This window comes from Rattus rattus, chromosome 5, assembly GCF_011064425.1.
Source record: "Rattus rattus isolate New Zealand chromosome 5, Rrattus_CSIRO_v1, whole genome shotgun sequence".
Taxonomy (NCBI): domain Eukaryota; kingdom Metazoa; phylum Chordata; class Mammalia; order Rodentia; family Muridae; genus Rattus; species Rattus rattus.
The window spans coordinates 119,362,304-119,380,504 of record NC_046158.1 but is presented as its reverse complement, the minus strand read 5'-3'; the positions used below and the strand labels follow the sequence as shown (position 1 = coordinate 119,380,504).

At 40.5% G+C, this 18,201-nt stretch overlaps 1 protein-coding gene across 3 annotated transcripts in view; it reads left to right on the top strand.

Moving 5' to 3' along the window:
- Positions 1-3,584: 3,584 nt before the first annotated feature.
- The window catches only part of Tasp1 (taspase 1), a 227,889-nt gene continuing 213,272 nt past the window's right edge, over positions 3,585-18,201 (top strand). For all 3 annotated transcript variants that reach the window (XM_032904306.1, XM_032904304.1, XM_032904305.1), the window contains exons 1-2: positions 3,585-3,628; positions 12,139-12,376. In XM_032904306.1, the coding sequence (XP_032760197.1) occupies positions 12,211-12,376 (166 nt within the window). In that variant the 5' untranslated portion in view covers positions 3,585-3,628; positions 12,139-12,210. The remainder of the gene's footprint in view (positions 3,629-12,138; positions 12,377-18,201) is intronic.

Here is an 18,201-nt window from a genome sequence, read left to right as displayed (position 1 = left end):
TGACATTTTGGGAATTCAGAGAAAGATGGTAAGGTAAACCACAAACTGGTACATTGCTCAGGAAACACATACAGATAGTCCAGTGGATGAGGAATGGTGACAGAGCTGGTCAGAGACACAGCATACATACATACATACATACATACATACATACATACATACATACATACATACATAAAGACAGACAGACAGCAGGGTGAAGCAGATGGCAGCTCGACCACTTTTAATTCCACTAGTCTTGGTCAGATTCCCAAGGAAAATGTATTGTCATCAGGGCTTGAAAGTGAGTCAACTAATGTACTTTAGTCTTTGTCTTGCTGGTGGTGTGAAAGCATGCGGAAGGATTGGGAGGCTGGCAGAAGAAGTTTACGTAATAGAAAGAAAGAGCAAAGAAACAAACCGGAGAAGGGAAGCCTGGGGCAGCAGCAGGGAGTCTGGGAGCTGACCTAAATCTCAGCAGCTGTTTTGTACTTGCATTATCCTGAGCAAAGATTCCAGTCCTGGAAGAAGCAGCAATGGATTAGTGAGAGTCACACATCTACCTCTTGGCTAGATAAATTCGGAACATCCTTTATCCCTACTGAGAGCCCGTTTACCCAGGATGCAATTCAGATCATCCTTCATCCCTACTGAGAGTGCATTTACCAGGATGCAGGTGGTTAGGCACAGTCAGAGAGTGAAAGGGCAATGGAGTTCCCGCAGTGTCACCAGGGGATATACAGTACCACTTTTCCAGGGACACTGCTCTCATACATTGAGACTAAAACACTGAGAAAAAAAAGGTGGACTCAGAAGGAAATACAAGGACAACTTTAGATATCTTTTTTATTTTTGAGGCAGGGTCTTACTATGTAGTCTTGATTGACCTTGAACTCAGAGATCAGTTTGGCTCTGCCTCCCTGAGATTAAGTGCTGGGATTAAAAGCACAGCCTGCCTTAAAGACAATTTATTGGCATTTGAAAGAGAAAACACCAGGGCAGACGAAAGCTGAGATCTCTTGGCAGCTAACAGGAGTGAGAGAGGAGAGGGAAGAGTGAAATCCTGCTTTCTTAGAGGTCAAGGGGTCAATCTCCTTGAGTGTACATAAACCAAGTATCTAGTCCTTTACTGTGAGCTTGGGCAGGCATGGGTGAACACAAACTATATAAGTGTAAAAAAAGCCTCTTTAAAATTTATTACATTTATCAAACCAGCATCATGTGAGGGAGGAGTATTCTTGGAAGGGCCTTTAGCTACACTGTGAGACTGTCTCAAAAACAAAGAAAAAAAAAACAATGAGTATCTATAGATTACTATGGGGTTGATACTTAATATTGGATGATAATGATGATGATGATGGTGATGATGATGATGATGATGATTGTTCTGGGACTCACTTTAGACCAGGCTGGCCTCAAACTCAGATATCCAACTGCCTCTACCTCTGAGAATTGGGATTAATGGCATATGCCACCACATCTGGCTTATCCTGATACTTTTAAAAGTAATTCTCATATATTTATTTATTTCACACAACAATTTTTAATCCTCATTTTACAAATGTAGAAATTAAATAATAGGATGAAGCAAATCATTTAATGTGATAGTTAAATGTTAGAACAGGATAGAAACACTGAATATTCTGTTTCTAGATACTTGCTGTTAATTTCTACTTTATTGCTACCATTCACTAACTTAACCGTTAAGGTTTTTTTTTAGGAAGCTTTTTTTTCCTTACCAGTCTTTACATTCGATTTCAAATCTAATGTGCTGCTTAAATAGATAAATGTCACAACTGACTCTTAATTTTCACCTATAAAAGAGAATATTAGGAAGATGTCCTGGATAAAACAAGAATTATTACTTATATATTTGGGATTACTAGCAGTTGAGTTTTTTTTTTTTTCCCAATTCATGTATTTTAATCTAGAAACGTCAGGATAAAAATCAAAAAACTCCTCAGCTTCAAACTGCCTCTTGCACCTAGTTCTTGATCACTCTAAATCCCCCGTTATTGGTTGCTCTCCTCTTGGGGGTGGGTGTTGGGTTTATCATCCTTCTGGTCCTCCTCTAAGATTAAGTCAAGACGTTCTTCAGTCTGGTAATGCTTTGGTTGCATCACAGTCACCCAAAGGGCTTGTTTCAAGACCAGCATGGCTTTACTCCCAGCCAGTGCGTGGGAGGCGGAGAGATAGGCGATCTCTGAGTTTGAGGCCAGCCTGGTCCACAAAGTGAGTTCCAGGACAGCTAGGGCTGTTACAGAGAAACCTTGTCTTGGAAAACAAACAAACAAACACAACAAAACAAAAACCCAACAAGACAACAACGAAGGTTGACTTAGGTGGATTCTAAGAATTTGCATTTTTAAGTAAGGGCTTAGGTGATCCTACACTGTTGATCTGAGACCTCACAGGAAAAAAAATACATGCTGAAACACCTCTAATTTAAAAGTCCCAAACTTTAACTGCTCCCACACTATGCATACAACTATTTTAAAAAATGAGTTACAAAATTACCTACAGGCTCTGTGTATAAGGTCTGCATGAAATACAACTGAGTAATTTTGCAACTGAAGTCCTATTCCCAGTGCTTGGTTTTGGACCAGGGACAAGGAACTGAGACACATATTTTACATACCAAAGCAGACTTTATCTCCAGGTTCTCCCAACATCCCTCAGTCCCAACCCTGAATTTTCCAGCCCGGGGCTGAACTGCCCTTTCCCCCAGAGGCTCTTCCCTCTATAATCCAGATATTTTGGTCTCTTCCTCTCCTTCTCTTCTCCCACCTCTATGGCTCCATTGGCCTCAATCCTTGGGGTCAGTGACCGCCCCCTCCCAAAGCAGCTTCCCAACATTCTGCCTTTAATATAATCTAATCTGGCTTAAATTGGCTCATTTCACCGGCGGAGAAACAACCTACGACCCAGGACTTATATATAAGCAATTTCAGAATTAGAAGAAAAAAAAATCCCAAATACTTCTCAGCCCAAGTATTTCAGATGACTGATACTTAACCTGCACTGTTCTTTCCAGTATCTGCTCCCTCCAAACAGGTTGTCAAGCGGTTTATGATACTAGTTACAAGGAAACTTTATGAGATTGCTACTGGTCTTTGACCTTGGACAGTTAAAAGCTAACCACATTTTCCTTTCTCCTACGGTACGGCTGACTCCCACTATACACACAACCTACGTTGGATCCTAGTTTTCTATCGGAGTCAAGACTACAAGGATGAGGGAAGGGTTCTTCAGCAATGATGGCTACTATTTTCATAACGTGCCACAGCGCTAGTCACTCAACCACGTGGGTTAAGAGGTAGACATATCCTGAAAGCTAATTACCGAGCACAGTAAAAACAAGGTGGGTAACGGTGACTGCACAGCTATCACAACAAACAAACCTCTAATATACCAACAAATAAAAGAAATCTCTAAATATCAGAGGCCAGAGATACCGCCATGTGTCGCCGCTCTGACACTTAACGAGTGGCTACAGCCTAGGCGACTAAGGCACAGCCTCGCGGGGCGTCTACTTCCGGCCACTTGTGCACGTCAACCAATGAAAAGGCTTTACGCCACTCCCGCTTCCTCACCCTGGCAACGGGCGAGCGACTACTTCCTGTGTAATGAGTGCTCTGCGCTGACGCGGGTGAGTGTCCCTCGTTCTCACGCTGTCCGCGTCGCCGCTGCCTAGCCTCGGTCTCCGTATGGTCCCGCAGGCCCGCGTGGCGTCCTCTCCCCACCGCACGGGACGGCGCGTATGGCGCCGCCTGCCCAGCCCGGCGCAGGGGCCCACGGATTCTCGGGTCCTTAATCGCGGTCACGCGTGGGCCCGCCAGTTTCCTTGGCTGTGGAGTTCTCGTAGCGCTTCGCGCGCTGTTCAGTACCAGGCTACAGGGAACTCCCGTCCCCCAGGTCCGCAGCGGGTCCGGGATGTGTCACAGAGAATTGTCGCGGTGGGGTCAGAGCTTCCCTGAGTGTATTAGAGGCCGGGTTAAGTCCCGATGGACATTAGCATCCAATGTAGAGGCAGACGAGGCTAGGACTGAGTAGATGAAGCAACTGGAGGTGTTTTGAAGTAGAGGGCATAGTGATACCTCCGAGTTCAAGTTAATTATGCTGAGGAGAGAGGAAGGGAAGGTTTATTTGGGGCCATGGGAGTAAGATCTTTCTTTGATTAACAAGCTAAGAAAGTTTAACTTACACACTCGGGCGTTTGGTTATTAGAAACAGAGCAGTGGTTATTAGAAAATGTTTGGAAATTGTAGAAATAGAGATTAACATAGTTGACGCCACTGAGGATTTTGTTCTTTATAATTTCTTAGGTGCTTTAAGATATCACCTACAAATGTACGTGTATAATGTGGTTAAAACTAAAAATTGCAGTTTTGTGTATATTACATTCATTGTTCGGATAGATTGATTATGCTTTTTTAAGGGTTATTTTAGTTTATGTGTATGAGTGCTTGCATTATGTCTGTAGACCACGTGCATATCTGTGCAGGCCAGTAGAGGGCATATGGAACTAGAATCAAAGATGGATGTAAGTCAGTGTGTGGTGCTAGGAACGGACTCAGGTCCTCTGCAAGAGAAGCATATACTCTTTCCAGCCGAGCTGTCTTTCTAGCCCTGGCTATTGTAATCAGCGCAGTACCAAAACCCTTTTGAATTGTAAGCTTCTTTCTCCCCCTCTCTCCTTTTAAGTGTTCAAAAGTTATATATATGTCATTGCTGTCTAGTTCCAGACCCTTTTTTTTAATCACTTTCTCCAGAAACTTGTGCCCAAAACAGTTACCCCTCCTTCAGCTTCTGTCCAGCTTCTGATCCGTGGTTTAATGTATATCTTTCTGTTTTGTACATTTTAGGCAAATGGAACCATGTAACAGTTGTCCTTTTGTATCTAGCTTCTTTTAGTTAGCATATTTTCAAGATTTGTCCATGGCTATGTAACAATACTTCATTCCTTTGTATTTATTTATTTTCCCCTGGTAATTCTGGGGTTGGACTGTACACAGGCTGGGTAAGCATCTTACTACTGATGGAGATACCTCATCCATTCATTTTTATGGCTATGCAATTGTAGCGTTGGCTTGTTTTGTCCTTAAGGGTTTTTGGAATAATTCTGCACACATCATATTTGTGACTTTTTATGTGGATATTTGTTTTTAGTTTTATATTTTATAGAAATATAAATATATTTAGAGTGTATATAGAAATATATTATTATTATTATTATTATTATTATTATTATTATTATTATTATTATTATTATTATTGGTATGTACTTTGAAGTGGAACATTTAGGTTTGGAGCACTGAGCATATACTTTCCAGAATGATTACAGCACATTGAATCCCACAGATTAGGAAGGTCTTCAACTCTACTCCTGTTTTGATTATATGCATCTTATAGTGGTACTAGAGAAATAATATGGTTAATAATCTTAAACATCTTTCTTTGTCCTTATCAGTCATTATATAGTTTTGGAGAAATATTTAAGTTGTTTGAGTAGATATTTTAAAATGTATTTTCTGTGGATTCATATTTTGCCTGCATATACGTCTATGTACCATGATCCTGCCTGTTAACATCAGAGGCCAGAAGGTGGCATCAGCTCCCGTGGGATAGGACTTAAAAGATGGCTGTGATCTGCCACGTGGGTGCTGGGAATCAAGAGCAGCCAGTGAGTGCTCCTAATTACTAAGCCATCTCTCCAGCCCCTCGGTGTCTTTTTTTGAGATGGGTCTTACTATGGCCTGGAAATTCACTCTGTAGACCAGTCTTGTCTCAAACTTTTGACTTAAGAAACCATTTGTGAAGCTGGGTGTAGTGGCACATGCCTTAAATCTCAGAACTCAGAAGGCAGAAGAAAGTGGATCTCTGAGCAGTTTCCAGGATAGCGGGAGCCACCTAATACAGGGATTTTTATCTCAAATAGACCCTGTCTCCAAAAACTAAACCGGCAAGCCATCAAGCAAACAACTACCACCCCACAACAATAACAACAACAACAACAACAACAAGATTGCCAAATTGAGTCAGAAATATTTATCCATGTATAATTTTGGGTTACGCTAAGAGATTTTGACTATGGTTTTGATGTACTGGATTCAGTGTAGGAGCAGGGAAGAATATGGCTTTACTTTGCCTTCTCTAATTTGAACCACCTTTGTTGACCCCCCCCCACTAGCCTGGGCATCCATCTTGTTTTGTTTTGTTTATCTTTGTTTTTGTTTTTCAGGTTAGGGTTTCTCCATGTAGTCTTGGCTGTCCTGGAACTCCCTCACAGAGATCTGCCTGCCTCTCCCTCCTGGGTGCTGGGATTAAAGGAGTGTGTCCTCTGCCCCTCCACGCCCTCCCCTTAGGCATCCATCTTGAAAATCAATTGACCGTAAATAATGTTACTGTATAACCCATTACTTTCTGTTGAATTCTTAGGTGGCACATGTGTTTAAAATTCTGTATTCTATATTAGGCATAGCATAAAAGACGTAACACTAGCCAGGAGTGCTAGCACATGCTGGCAGTCCTAGAACTTGGGAAATGGAGGGAGGATGATCAGGAGTTTGAGGTCGGCCTGGGCTACATGAGACCCTGTCTCACAAAATGAAGCAAAACAAAACAATTCATAACCAGCAACCCAAATCGACCAAAGAAAGACTAAGCTTTTTCTGTATTTAAAATTTAGGTAGAAAGTGTTTCTAGGAGTAGAATTACAGATCAAAGATGAATATACATTTGTTCTGGAACTCTTTTAATGAAGCATGAAACCCTCAATGTCATGATACCAAACCCACAAAATTCTGGTTCATTTTCTAAAATGGGATAGTGTTTCACCTTGTATCCCTGGGTGGGCTGAAACCCAGTATGGATGCCAAGCTGGCCTTGAGTGTGCAGTGATCCTCCGCAGTGTCCTCCTTAAGGGCTAGGATTCCGGTCCTGTGGCTCCAGAACAGCATGGCTCTGTATTACCAATGGCAGGAGCTTGGGGCTAGGTTTCTCCTGTACAGAAATATTTTGTTGTGAGGTAGATGATTGCTTGATGATCTTCCTACACTGCTTTGGAAACATTAAACAGGACATATGATACTTTTCTAAATTGTTTAATTAAAAACAATTATTATGACATGTGCTAGGAAAAAAGTATGTATATACACATACAGATTTGAGAGGTCCAAGGTCAAAGTTTAGATGCTAAATTAGTACCCAGAAAATCCCTGAAGTAAAAAAGAAATAATGTTTTTGAGTTTCCCTTTTGGTTTTGATGATTAGTGAATTAGCATTCATCTTGGTCTCAGAAATGATCAAATAAAAAAGTCTCTTAATGGACAGTACTCAATAAAACAAATTCAAACGTGAAGGTATTAGAGACCAGGATTTCTCAGTTCTCCTTAAGGTGTATCTATGATGCTGTTAACTTGTGTTTGTATAACCTATAGTTCATATATACAGTAGCTGCAAACATGGTATTTACAGTATTGTGCATTTCCAGGCTTTCCCTACTTACTTATAGATTCCCTTTCAAAACAGCTACAGTCAGCTTTGGGTACTAGCATAGTGTTAGTTATAAACTTTATTCTTTTTTGAATATTCTTCAATATTGGATGTTCAGATTATGTTTCCTGTTGTTTATTGTCTGTTTCTGACTTGTTTTGCTCAGTATTGTCCTTTGTGAGATTTACTGTAGCAGTCTTTTGTAAATGGCTGCTCTATGATAGCTTGTGTTCATGAAGAAAAGTGCAGATGCTGCGTAATGTTTATGCTAAGAGGTATTTGGGCTAAACAGGGGTAGAGGAAAAAGAAGTTAATTACTTGAGGAAGAAACCGATAGGATTTTGGTGCAGTCTGAAATGACTGTGAGGTGTGTTAGAAGAGAATTATACAGTTATGAAAAGTAATGTGCAAAGACCTAGGCTTTAGTGGGAAAATGAACTCATTTTTGTAAGTCATTAAGGAACACCAAGACTGAACTCCAAGTTATAATTTTATTTCACTCTAGCTATAATTTTATTTCAAGTCAGAACATAAAAAAGCTAAAAAAAAAAAATCACGTGATTTGCTAAGAGGATTGTTTTTGAAAGATTGGCACAAAGGACAGTTCTGGGGATGTTGAAAAGAGGCCCAGAGGCCTCACGAAGAAGCATTGTAGGTTGGCACTCTTGCCATGAAGAGCAGGGAGTCAGTCAAGGAGTGTAAGTAGGAGATTAAGAAATATAGTTTATGGGAAGCAAGAACTTGTATCTTTGGCAACCTTGTTCAGATGAAGTATGTATGTAAATGATTTTAGTTTTCAGGATGTATCGCTGTTAGTAGAATTTGCTATATACTCTTGATACTCTTTGTTATTGTTGTTGTTTTGGTTTTGAGACAGTCACTGTGTACAGCCAAGGCTAGCATTGATTCTTCATTCTTCCCTAGTTTCTCAAGTGCTAGGATTATAGACATGTGCTACCATGTCCAGCTTGGGGCATATGATAACACTCCTAATCCTTTTTAATAAAACAAGCAAACTTAAAACCATTGTGTGTGTCCGTGCCATAGCACATGTGTGGAGGTAAGAGCCAACTTTTGGGAGTGGTTCTCTGAGTTTGGAACTCAAGTCACCAGGCTTCCATGACAAATGCTTTTTAATTGGCTGAGCCATCTTGCTTTGTATATCCATTCTAGGAGGTTGTACCTGTTAGGCACAGGCACTCACGATGTACCACTAAGCTGTTTTTTCAGCATCTGTGTACTCATTAATTCTCTCAGAAGATTTTGCAGAGAATGAGAAAGTTGCTAGTGCTGAGAAATAATAATCACAATGAATTTTAATATTATTACTGGTAAGTTGTGAAATGTTCATATTTAAATACATTATTCAGAAATGAAGACAGTATGAAATGAGCTATAGAATTCTTTAAGGTATTTAAAATAGTTTGTGATTTTTAGTGGGGCTAGGTCAAATCATGGACCTTAGATATGCAAGCTTAGCAGTCCAATGTACTTAATTCTCATTGCGTAGAACTTTAGTACTTGCACATGCCTGTTCATTGAGAACATTTCATTTTGGGTGTTGCTTCAGAATTCAGCTGAAGCAATCGACATTTTCCCTGAGCTAACGTTTGGTGTAAGTGTGCAGCAACAGTTTCAAGTAATGATTAGTAATAACAGTGACAAGTAAGACAGACATATTGCAGGGTATTTAGTGTTAATCTAATGTCATGCTCCTACCCTGTCTGATTGGCAGAAATCAAATACCGCGATGCTTTCTTTTCTTATTCACCTACCTATATTTTCCGTAAATTCATGATTCAGGAAGGTGAAATAGAAATAGCTCTTTTAGGAGTCTTTGACCATGCTTTTCCTATATTCTTTTCTGAGGTAGGATTATTAAAATGTCACTTAGGAATCAATGTAAATCCAGAATATGGCATTTCCTTTGTTACATTGTAGGGGGAATCTCTCATAAGCAACACCTGTCAATAAAAAACCCTCTGGGCTGAGGCAGAAAATAGAAGGTGTGAGACTGGCAGGGAGAGGATTCTGAGAAATAGTGAGGGAATAAAAGGAGACACAGGAGAGATGTGGAGATTCTATTGAGATGCTGAGGAGACACTAAGGAAGAAGTGGGTCAGGAGAGGGAAGTAGGGGGTAGACTTAGAATGGTTTGAATGGGTTAAATAATTGACAAGCTAGTCAGGGAATGAGCCAAAGCTTGTGGCCATGTGTTAGTCTTAGAGTTGTTATTTTGGGAACTAAGTGGCCAGGAGGAAAAACAGATTTATTTATTTTTTTACATTACAGCATTTTTAAAGTGGGATCTCTTATATGGGATCTTGGACTTAGCTCATTAACTAGTGCTTAGAGCTCTCTAAAGGAACAGAACTGGTAGAATATATAGATATATTTATGTGTGTATATATGCATATATAAATACATGTATATACACACATATGTATGTACATATAGATTAAAGGGGATTTATTGGTTCAACAATGGCTGTCTCTTACAGGAAAGGCCAAAATTCTGGTAGTTCTTTAGTTGAGGCGGTGGACATTTCAGCTGGAATCCTGAAGTAGGTTCTAGTACCAATGAAGGACTGCCTTAGCAGAAAAGGTGAACTGGCCAAGGGAAACGGAAATCTTCCTTCTGTGTGGGCTGCTGCCAGGAGTGGCCAAGACTCAGGGTAGGTCTTCCCACCTTAAACCATCCAGTTGAGAAAACCATTGACAGGCATGCATGCCCAGGTACTTGGGCTTTGGTTGATTACAGATATAGAGACGTTGACAGCCAAGATTAGCCGTGTGTGTGTGTGTGTGTGTGTGTGTGTGTGTGTGTGTGTGTGTGTGTGTGTGTGTGTGTGTGTGTGTGCGTGTGTGTGCGTGTGGTTATGTGGTGTGGGATACATTCAAATGTTTTAAATTAAAATGGCTTAACGTTACTAACTTCCATCCTGTTCTTGTACCCTGATCATCTAAATATCCTTTGGGTAAAATTATTGTATTGTTTTGTGGTATATCTGTCCAGATGCATACTTTGCATATATAATTACTTCTTCCTTCCAGATAATACAGCATATGTTTTTATGCATACATTTCCCCTCCTTTTTTGAGCATATCTCATATAGGTTCAAGAACTCATTGTATAGATGAAGATGGCCTCAAGCTCCTGAGATGATTATTTGCATGCTTTAAAATACTTTTTTAGCCAGATGTTTGAGATTTCCATATCTGTATACCAAGAACTTCTTCATTCCTTCTAGTGGCTGCTTTTAATTGAATTGAATTAATTTATTTATAGTCCAGGTTCTAACTTGTAGTACCTGTTGACCTTGAATTTGTGACCCATCTGTCTCACGTGCTAGAATTATAGATACATACCACCAAACCTGACTCCCTCCCTTTTCAGGTTAATATGTACTGATTATTTTTGCTTAATGTTGTCATTTAAAAAGTTTTGACATTGTCATGTTTTTTTGAAATCTCATTGTTGCTTTTAAAATGGTATGTTTATTCTTAATTTAGAATATATTCTGACCTTTTTGTTGTACTAAACCCGGATTGTTTAATGAGTGTGTAATGAGTTTCGAGTGTGTAAACCATAGTGAGAAAAATTCGAAGCAAAGTTCAAGCATAGACTTTTTGAAAATTGTTTTATTCAGTTTTGTCTCATTACTTGCCTGTGGAGAGTATCATGCTTCTTATGCTGACAGCTCTTTGAAGGAGTGCTTGTTTAATTTCTTGGTTTTGTTAGCACTTGTGCTGTATAATTGCACTGATCAGCCTTGAATTGATGATCTGGAGAGAGTTTCTTCGTGAGAACAGTAGTGCTGCTCTCTCATCCTGGCACTCAGGAGGTTGTGGTAGGCCAGTCATGAGGCAGGCAGCTCAGGCCAGCTTAAACCAGGTAGTGAGATCCCGTGCCAACAAACCAGTAACACATATTCAAGCTGATGAGAAGCCTCACTGGTAATGGTGCTTGCTCTGTAAGCCTGGCAACCAGGGTTGATCCCCAGAACCCATGTAAAGGTGGAAAGAGAGAGAGCAGACTCCACAGTGTTGTCCTCTGTCTTTTCACCCCACCGTCTAGTGCACATGCAACAGTAATCAATAAACATTCAAAACCTCTTCACATGTAGGAATGGATTTGTAGCTTTCTTTAAGCAGAAAGCTGTTTTTATATCAGTGCTTGTGATCCTAAAATATCCCAGAGATCAGCTGGTGTGCAGGGGAAATAAAGTGTTAGTTACACTATGTTGGTTTACTTTACTATAGGTAACAGGGAGACAAAATTTGGACTACATTGGGTTTTTTTTTTCTTGTAGTGTTTGTTTTTTTTCTCAAAAGACAGGATTTCACTGTGTAGCCCAGAGTGTACTGGAACTGGCTAAACAGAATAGTCCAGCCTCAGACTCAGTGATTCTCCTGCCTCTCTGATAATGATGTGTGCTGCCATACCCCTCCAGGATAGGTCTCTCTATAGTAAATTTGTTTCTGTGTCTTCAGACAAGTACTGTTGCTGGGCAGAGATTAAGGTGTAAACTTTTCATGTTCTTTTATTGTTATCCAGTTCAATAATCTTAAATATCTATTTTGTGAAATATGTGTTATACTTTTTGTAAGTGATGTGCATGTTGGTAGGAAGAAATGGAGGTAATCTTTTGCTATTTTTCTTTAGGGTGACTCCTTTTGCAGTTTCTTTTGCATGGAAGGATGCTCTTTTCCTGATAGAAGATGATAATCTTGGAGAATGATCATGGAGAAGGGGATGAGTTCTGGAGAAGGACTGCCTTCCAAATCCTCTCAGGCATCTGGTGCTAAAGTAACAGTCAAGGAGTTAGAAACACAGCAGCCCTGTAAGGAGAAACAGCAGCCCTGTAAGGAGAAACGAGGGGGCTTTGTGCTGGTGCATGCAGGTAAGGCCTTGCAGGCAAGGTGGAATGGAAGCTGAAAATAACATTTTCCTTTCCTTGCTTTGAAGAACAATGAGGACTGTACTTTGTATCTGTCAGGGGGAGCCTGTTAGCTATTAACGGAGTGAAGGCCTATTCTACACCCTGGTTGGAAAGTCTTCAATGAGACGTCTTCCAATGTCTTCCTTATTTCCCTTTACCTTATATAACACACCATGCATATGTCTAGATCAGTATGTTAAAATCCAAATAATCTTTACATTTCCATCCATCCATCCATCCATCCATCCATCCATCCATCCATCCATCCATCCATCTATTTGCTTTGTTGTTGCTGTTTACCCCCAATAAAAGGGGTCACTATATAGTCCTGGCTGTCCTGGAACTCTCTGTAGACAGTGTGACTTTGCATTTACAGATATCTGCCTGCCACTGCTTCTGCCTCCCAAGTGTTGGGATTAAACCAAGTGTTGGCTTGAAACCAAAGTATTTAATTCTGGCTTATGTTTTATAGAGTAATGCTACTGAAAAATACTTTTAGGCTTCATTGTAGAAAATGGCCATCGTAAAGTACAATTACAAAATTATATAGATACTTAGTTTTTTTAAAATATTCATTCACTTATCTATTTATATATATAACATTTATTTAAATTTAATATTTAATTAAATATTAAATAGAAATAGAAAATATTAGATATAAAACATAACTAAAGACACTGGAGGCATAAACTGAGGTAAAAACTGGCCAGCTCAGTGAGGTAATTTTATTTTCTTAACTATATACAAAATATCTATCTATAAGCCTGTTTCTACAATTAAACTAGCTCTTTAGAAATCTCTTTCTCTGTGTGTCATTCTACAGAGCCAGTCTACCTTCCTCTTGAGCTTTTCCAAACCCAGGAGGGCTCCTTACCTCTCTTTCCTAGAATACTGTTTTTCCTGTATCCTGTCAACTGCTTCTTGATAGTTCCTACAAGCCCAAAGAGAAAATTCCTATCTCTCTTACCTAAAGCTTCTTCCCTGAGGGCTTTTCATGACAAAAGTCTAGCTCCTCCCCATCACACTCAGCAGGCTGAACCAGGTCACTGTTATGGTGGGGGTGGGAGTGGCTCCAAACCAAGTCAGTATTCCCTCCCTAATTCCCCAACCATTTCACTTTTATGGTGGGGTAGCTCAAGGCTAAGTGACAGTCACCTTGGGTCATAGAACAAAGACCAGAAGACTTCTCCCAAGAACTTTCCATTCTTTAGCATCTGACACTATTTAAGTTTTTATATTTTGCTAACAATTAGTTTTTCACTGTATAATAATCAAATACCTGTAACATGTATGTCTGTATCTGTCTAGGCATGAGCACCATAGCACATCATGGAAGTCAGAGGCTAACTTACAGGGTCAGGTTTCTCTACCATGTGGGCTAGGGAATTGAACTCAGGTCAGTAACCTTGGTGGCAAGCCCCCTTACCCACTGAGTCGTCTGGACAGCTAATAGTTCAGCTTGGTAAGACTGTCTTAGTCTTTGCTCTCTATAGAGTCACTCATTCTTTATGAAGTGAACTGACAATTTAAAGATTAATGGGAGAAAAACTAGCAAACTTATTAACATGCATATGTGTACTATCTTTTGAGACTCAAAGAAAGGGCCAGATGGTTGACAGCTTTTGAGCTACAGAAAGAGCAGCTTGAGATACCTGTGAGGGAGGTCATGACAGGTTAAGAGAGGAGAAAAAGAAGAAATAAATTGTGAACAGATGTTGTCTTATTATAGAGATAATTTGTCAGGTTACACTTATCAGAAGCCTGTCATCCTGTGGCAGTCTTTTGACAGGGATAATTTGATAGTCTCTTTACTAGATGTAAGGAAGCCAGATAAGGGGTCTCCCGAGGAGTCCTGCTTCTGTAGTAATGTAGTTGTCTTATGTAGTGCAGATCTCCTTCCCTCCAGTTCTCTGTCTGTAGGCCTCCTGAATGCCATCTTATATTATGCTAAAGAAGTATATTTTGGTAATGGTGAGGTGGCTTAGTGGGTAAAGGCACTCGCCACCCAGATGGAAACCTAAGTTCAATTCTTGGAATCCACATGGTAGGAGAGCAGATTCCTACAGATTATCTTCTGATAACTTGATATCTCCACATGTGTGTACTTCTGCGTGTACTTGCATGCACATACCTACACACACAAAAAATAAATAATGGATGTAAAATAATTAAAAGAATTATATTTTGAGGTAGATCACTTTACCAGCTTATATTTTCCCAGTATTATAAGTGAAGACCCTTAGGGCCAGAGACTAAGTGGCTTAAATGACTCCAGTTGCACTGCTGAGCTGACTGATAAACCCTTAATTGACTCTAAGTTTTTGGCTCTGTCTCATCCTATGAGCTGTCCACCTAACGAGGACCATAAGAACACATAGAGGATTCACCATCTTTAAGGAGGCATGATTTTGAGGGCAGATCTTTACTTTTTGGACAGTATTCATTTTATTGCATTGTAAACTTCATGACATCTGCAGAGAAAGAGTAGCAAGTCTCCTCTTAGCTTTGCCCAGACTAGATTTATCTCTCATGAAACTAATATCTTGTCTGGTAATTAACCCTTGGCTATTTTTAGACTGGACAACTTGCAACATAGAACCTATTCCAGAGGGATTACCAAACACAAAATACAGGAAATTTAATTTTTCCGTGTGTCTTTTTCATTCCCTCTCTCCTCCCCCCATCTATCATACCCCCTTTTTCTCCTGGGATTTGCTACTTTTGTGCACTAGAGGATTGCCTGGTCACTGAGGTATATCATCAGTCTTTGCTTTTCCATTTAACTTTTAAAAGTTATTCATTATTATTGTGTGTGCACATACTGTGTATGTGGTGTGCTTGTGCTGTGGTGCATGTGTAGAGGTCAGAGGACAGCACTGTGGAGATGGTTCTCTCCTACTTTTCCATGGTTTCCGGGGATCAAGCTCTGCTTGCTAGGATTGCCACAGGCACTGCACCTACTGAGCCATCCAGTTGTTCTCCCCTCCCCCCATTATTATTTTTGTATTTATATTTTAAGACATGGTCTCACTCTAGCCTAGCCTGGCCCAGAACTCAGTTTTGTAGCCTAAGTTGTCCTGGAACTCAGTTCTTCAGCTTAGCTCTTTAATGCTGATACTGCAGACATGAGCCACCATATGTAGATCTGTAGCTTAGCCTCAAGCTAAGGGACTTGTATACCACAGGCTTGCCTCATATCTTTGAGTCTCCTGCCTTGGCATGGCTGCTAATCTGGCTAACTCCCTTTTCCTTTCTCACCCCTCCCACGCCTGACTCCCTTTCCATGTAGGCACTTTGCAAAGAGGGGCAGAGAGATTGCTCAGAGGTTAAGAGCTCTTGCTGCTCATGGCACACTTGAGTTCAGTTCCTAGAAATCACATCAGGCAGCTCAGAGCCTTGGTATTCATGGTAACCCAAACAGATACAGAGTTTTAAAAAAGAACAGGATTCATGAGGCAAATTATGGAAATTACTCAGTTAAAAGTAGACCCGGGACTAACTCCTGTTTTTGGATCTCTGGTTTAGTATCATCTCTACAGCTCTGTGTCAGTGATGTGGCCATCATAAGCTGTCTTTAAATTTGCTGGGAAAAAGTACAAAACCACCTGAAACTTGGACAGATATTAACAGCTTTAGATTGCTTGGGAAACTTTGCTTTTTTTTTTTGACTGTCATGTTTCTGTTCTTCTTTCAGACACGTATTTGAAGATAATGTTCCCTGGCTAAAGACTGTGGTAGAGGCCAGAAAGAATAGGGTTCAATCTGGGTTATGACAGGAAATTGTGTGATCAAGAATAACCTCTGCTTCTCTCTTTCAAGTACTGGTCATGCCTGCCTGTTTAGTCAGCTGAGATGAGATCAGTTCAGGGTGGCAGGGCCAAAGATTATTAGAAATTCAGATAGATTGTTGATTACAAACAAGACTCTATTTCATATACTTATGGACAAAGATTATATATTTCACATAATGTACAACTATTTTGTCCAGCATTTGTTTTATCCAACATTTAGTTATTTGATTAGAGAGTTTTGCTCTTACCTAGCTATTCTCAACATTGGCTAACCTGATACTGATAAAACCAAAAGAGTCAGCTGTGTATGGGGCACGTGCCAATCTCAGCACTTGAGAAACTGGCAGGGGGATACCATGAGTTTGAGACAAGCCTGAGTGCCAACTGGAGCCACCCAAAAAATCCAAATCAAACAACTAACCAGCCAGCCAAAGGGGAAAAGAAAGCCAAAACAAAGTAGCCACTTTTAAATGTTTGATAAAATATTTGTTTTATATTTCAATATATGCATGTGAATACAAGTGCCCAGAGAGGCCAGAGAGAGCCTTAGGTCCTCTGGAGCAGGACTTACAGGTGTGAGAGCTCTGAACTGAGCTGCGGTCCTTTATAAGAGTGGTGCATGCTCTCAACCATGAAGCCGATATTGTTTTGGGTACTTCTGGGGCCACGTGGCCAATAACTCATTGGGAGGTAACCTGTGTATGACACAGCTATTGGATATTTTTTATTTACATTTCAAATGCTATTCCCTTTCTTGGTTTCCCGTCCATAGACCCCCTATCCTATCTTCCTCCTTCTTCTTCTATGAGCGTGTTCCCCCTCCCCAACTACCCCCACTTCCTGCCTCCCTGCCTGACATTCCCCTACACTGGGGGATCGAGTCTTGGCAGGACCAAGGGGTTCTCCTCCCATTGGTGCTCAATGATACCATCCTCTGCTACATAGGCAGCTGGAGCCATAGGTCTGTCCATGTGTATAGTCTTTGGGTAGTGTATAGTCTTTGGTTTAGTCCCTCAGAGCTCTGGTTGTTTGGTATTGTTGTTCTTATGGGGTTGCAAGCCCCTTCAGCTCCTTCAGTTCTTTCTTTACTCCTCCCACAGGAACCCTGTTCTTAGTTCAGTGGTTTGCTGCTTGTATTCGCCTCTGTGTATCTGTCATGCTCTGGCCAAGCCTCTCAGGAGACAGCTGTATCAGGCTCCTGTCATCATGCACTTCTTGGCATCAGCAATATTGTCTGGGTTTGGTGGCTGTATGTATATTGGCTGGATCCCCAGGTGGAGCAGGCTCTGAATGGCCATTCCTTAAGTTTCTGCTCCAAACTTTGCCTCCATATCTCCTCCTATGAATATTTTTGTTCCCCCTTTTAAGAAGGAGTGAAGCATCTGCGTTTTGGTCATCTTTCTTCTTGAGCTTCATGTGGTCTGTGGATTGCATCTTGGGTAATTTGAGCTTTTGGGCTAATATCCACTTATCAATGAGTGCATACCATGTGTGTTTTTTTGTGATTGGGTTACCTCACTCAGGATATTTTCTAGTTCCATCCATTTGCTTATGAATTTCATGAAGTCATTGTTTTTGATAGTAGAATAGTACTCTATTGTGTAGATGTACCACATTTTATGTATCCATTCCTCTGTTGAAGGTCACCTGGGTTCTTTCCAGCTTCTAGATCTGGCACCACAGTGCCACATGATATCTGGTAGATATCTTGCCAGAAACACACATCCCAACTCCGTGGCAGCCCAGTGTCTCTGCCGCCATACACTCTCCCAAAGTCAAATCGCCATAAGAAAGAACACACAACCTAATAACCTCTGATCCAATTGATAAGATATAATTGTCCACCTAAACATACAAAGCCCTGTACATACCCATCCCTTAAGAACATTCATAACAACCTGTAAAGGTACAGAGTGGAATCTTAAAATCAGCCTCCATGTTCTCTCTGTGGCTTTTCCTCCAGTCTCCAGTCTCCTTCCGTTTCAATCTCCTCTT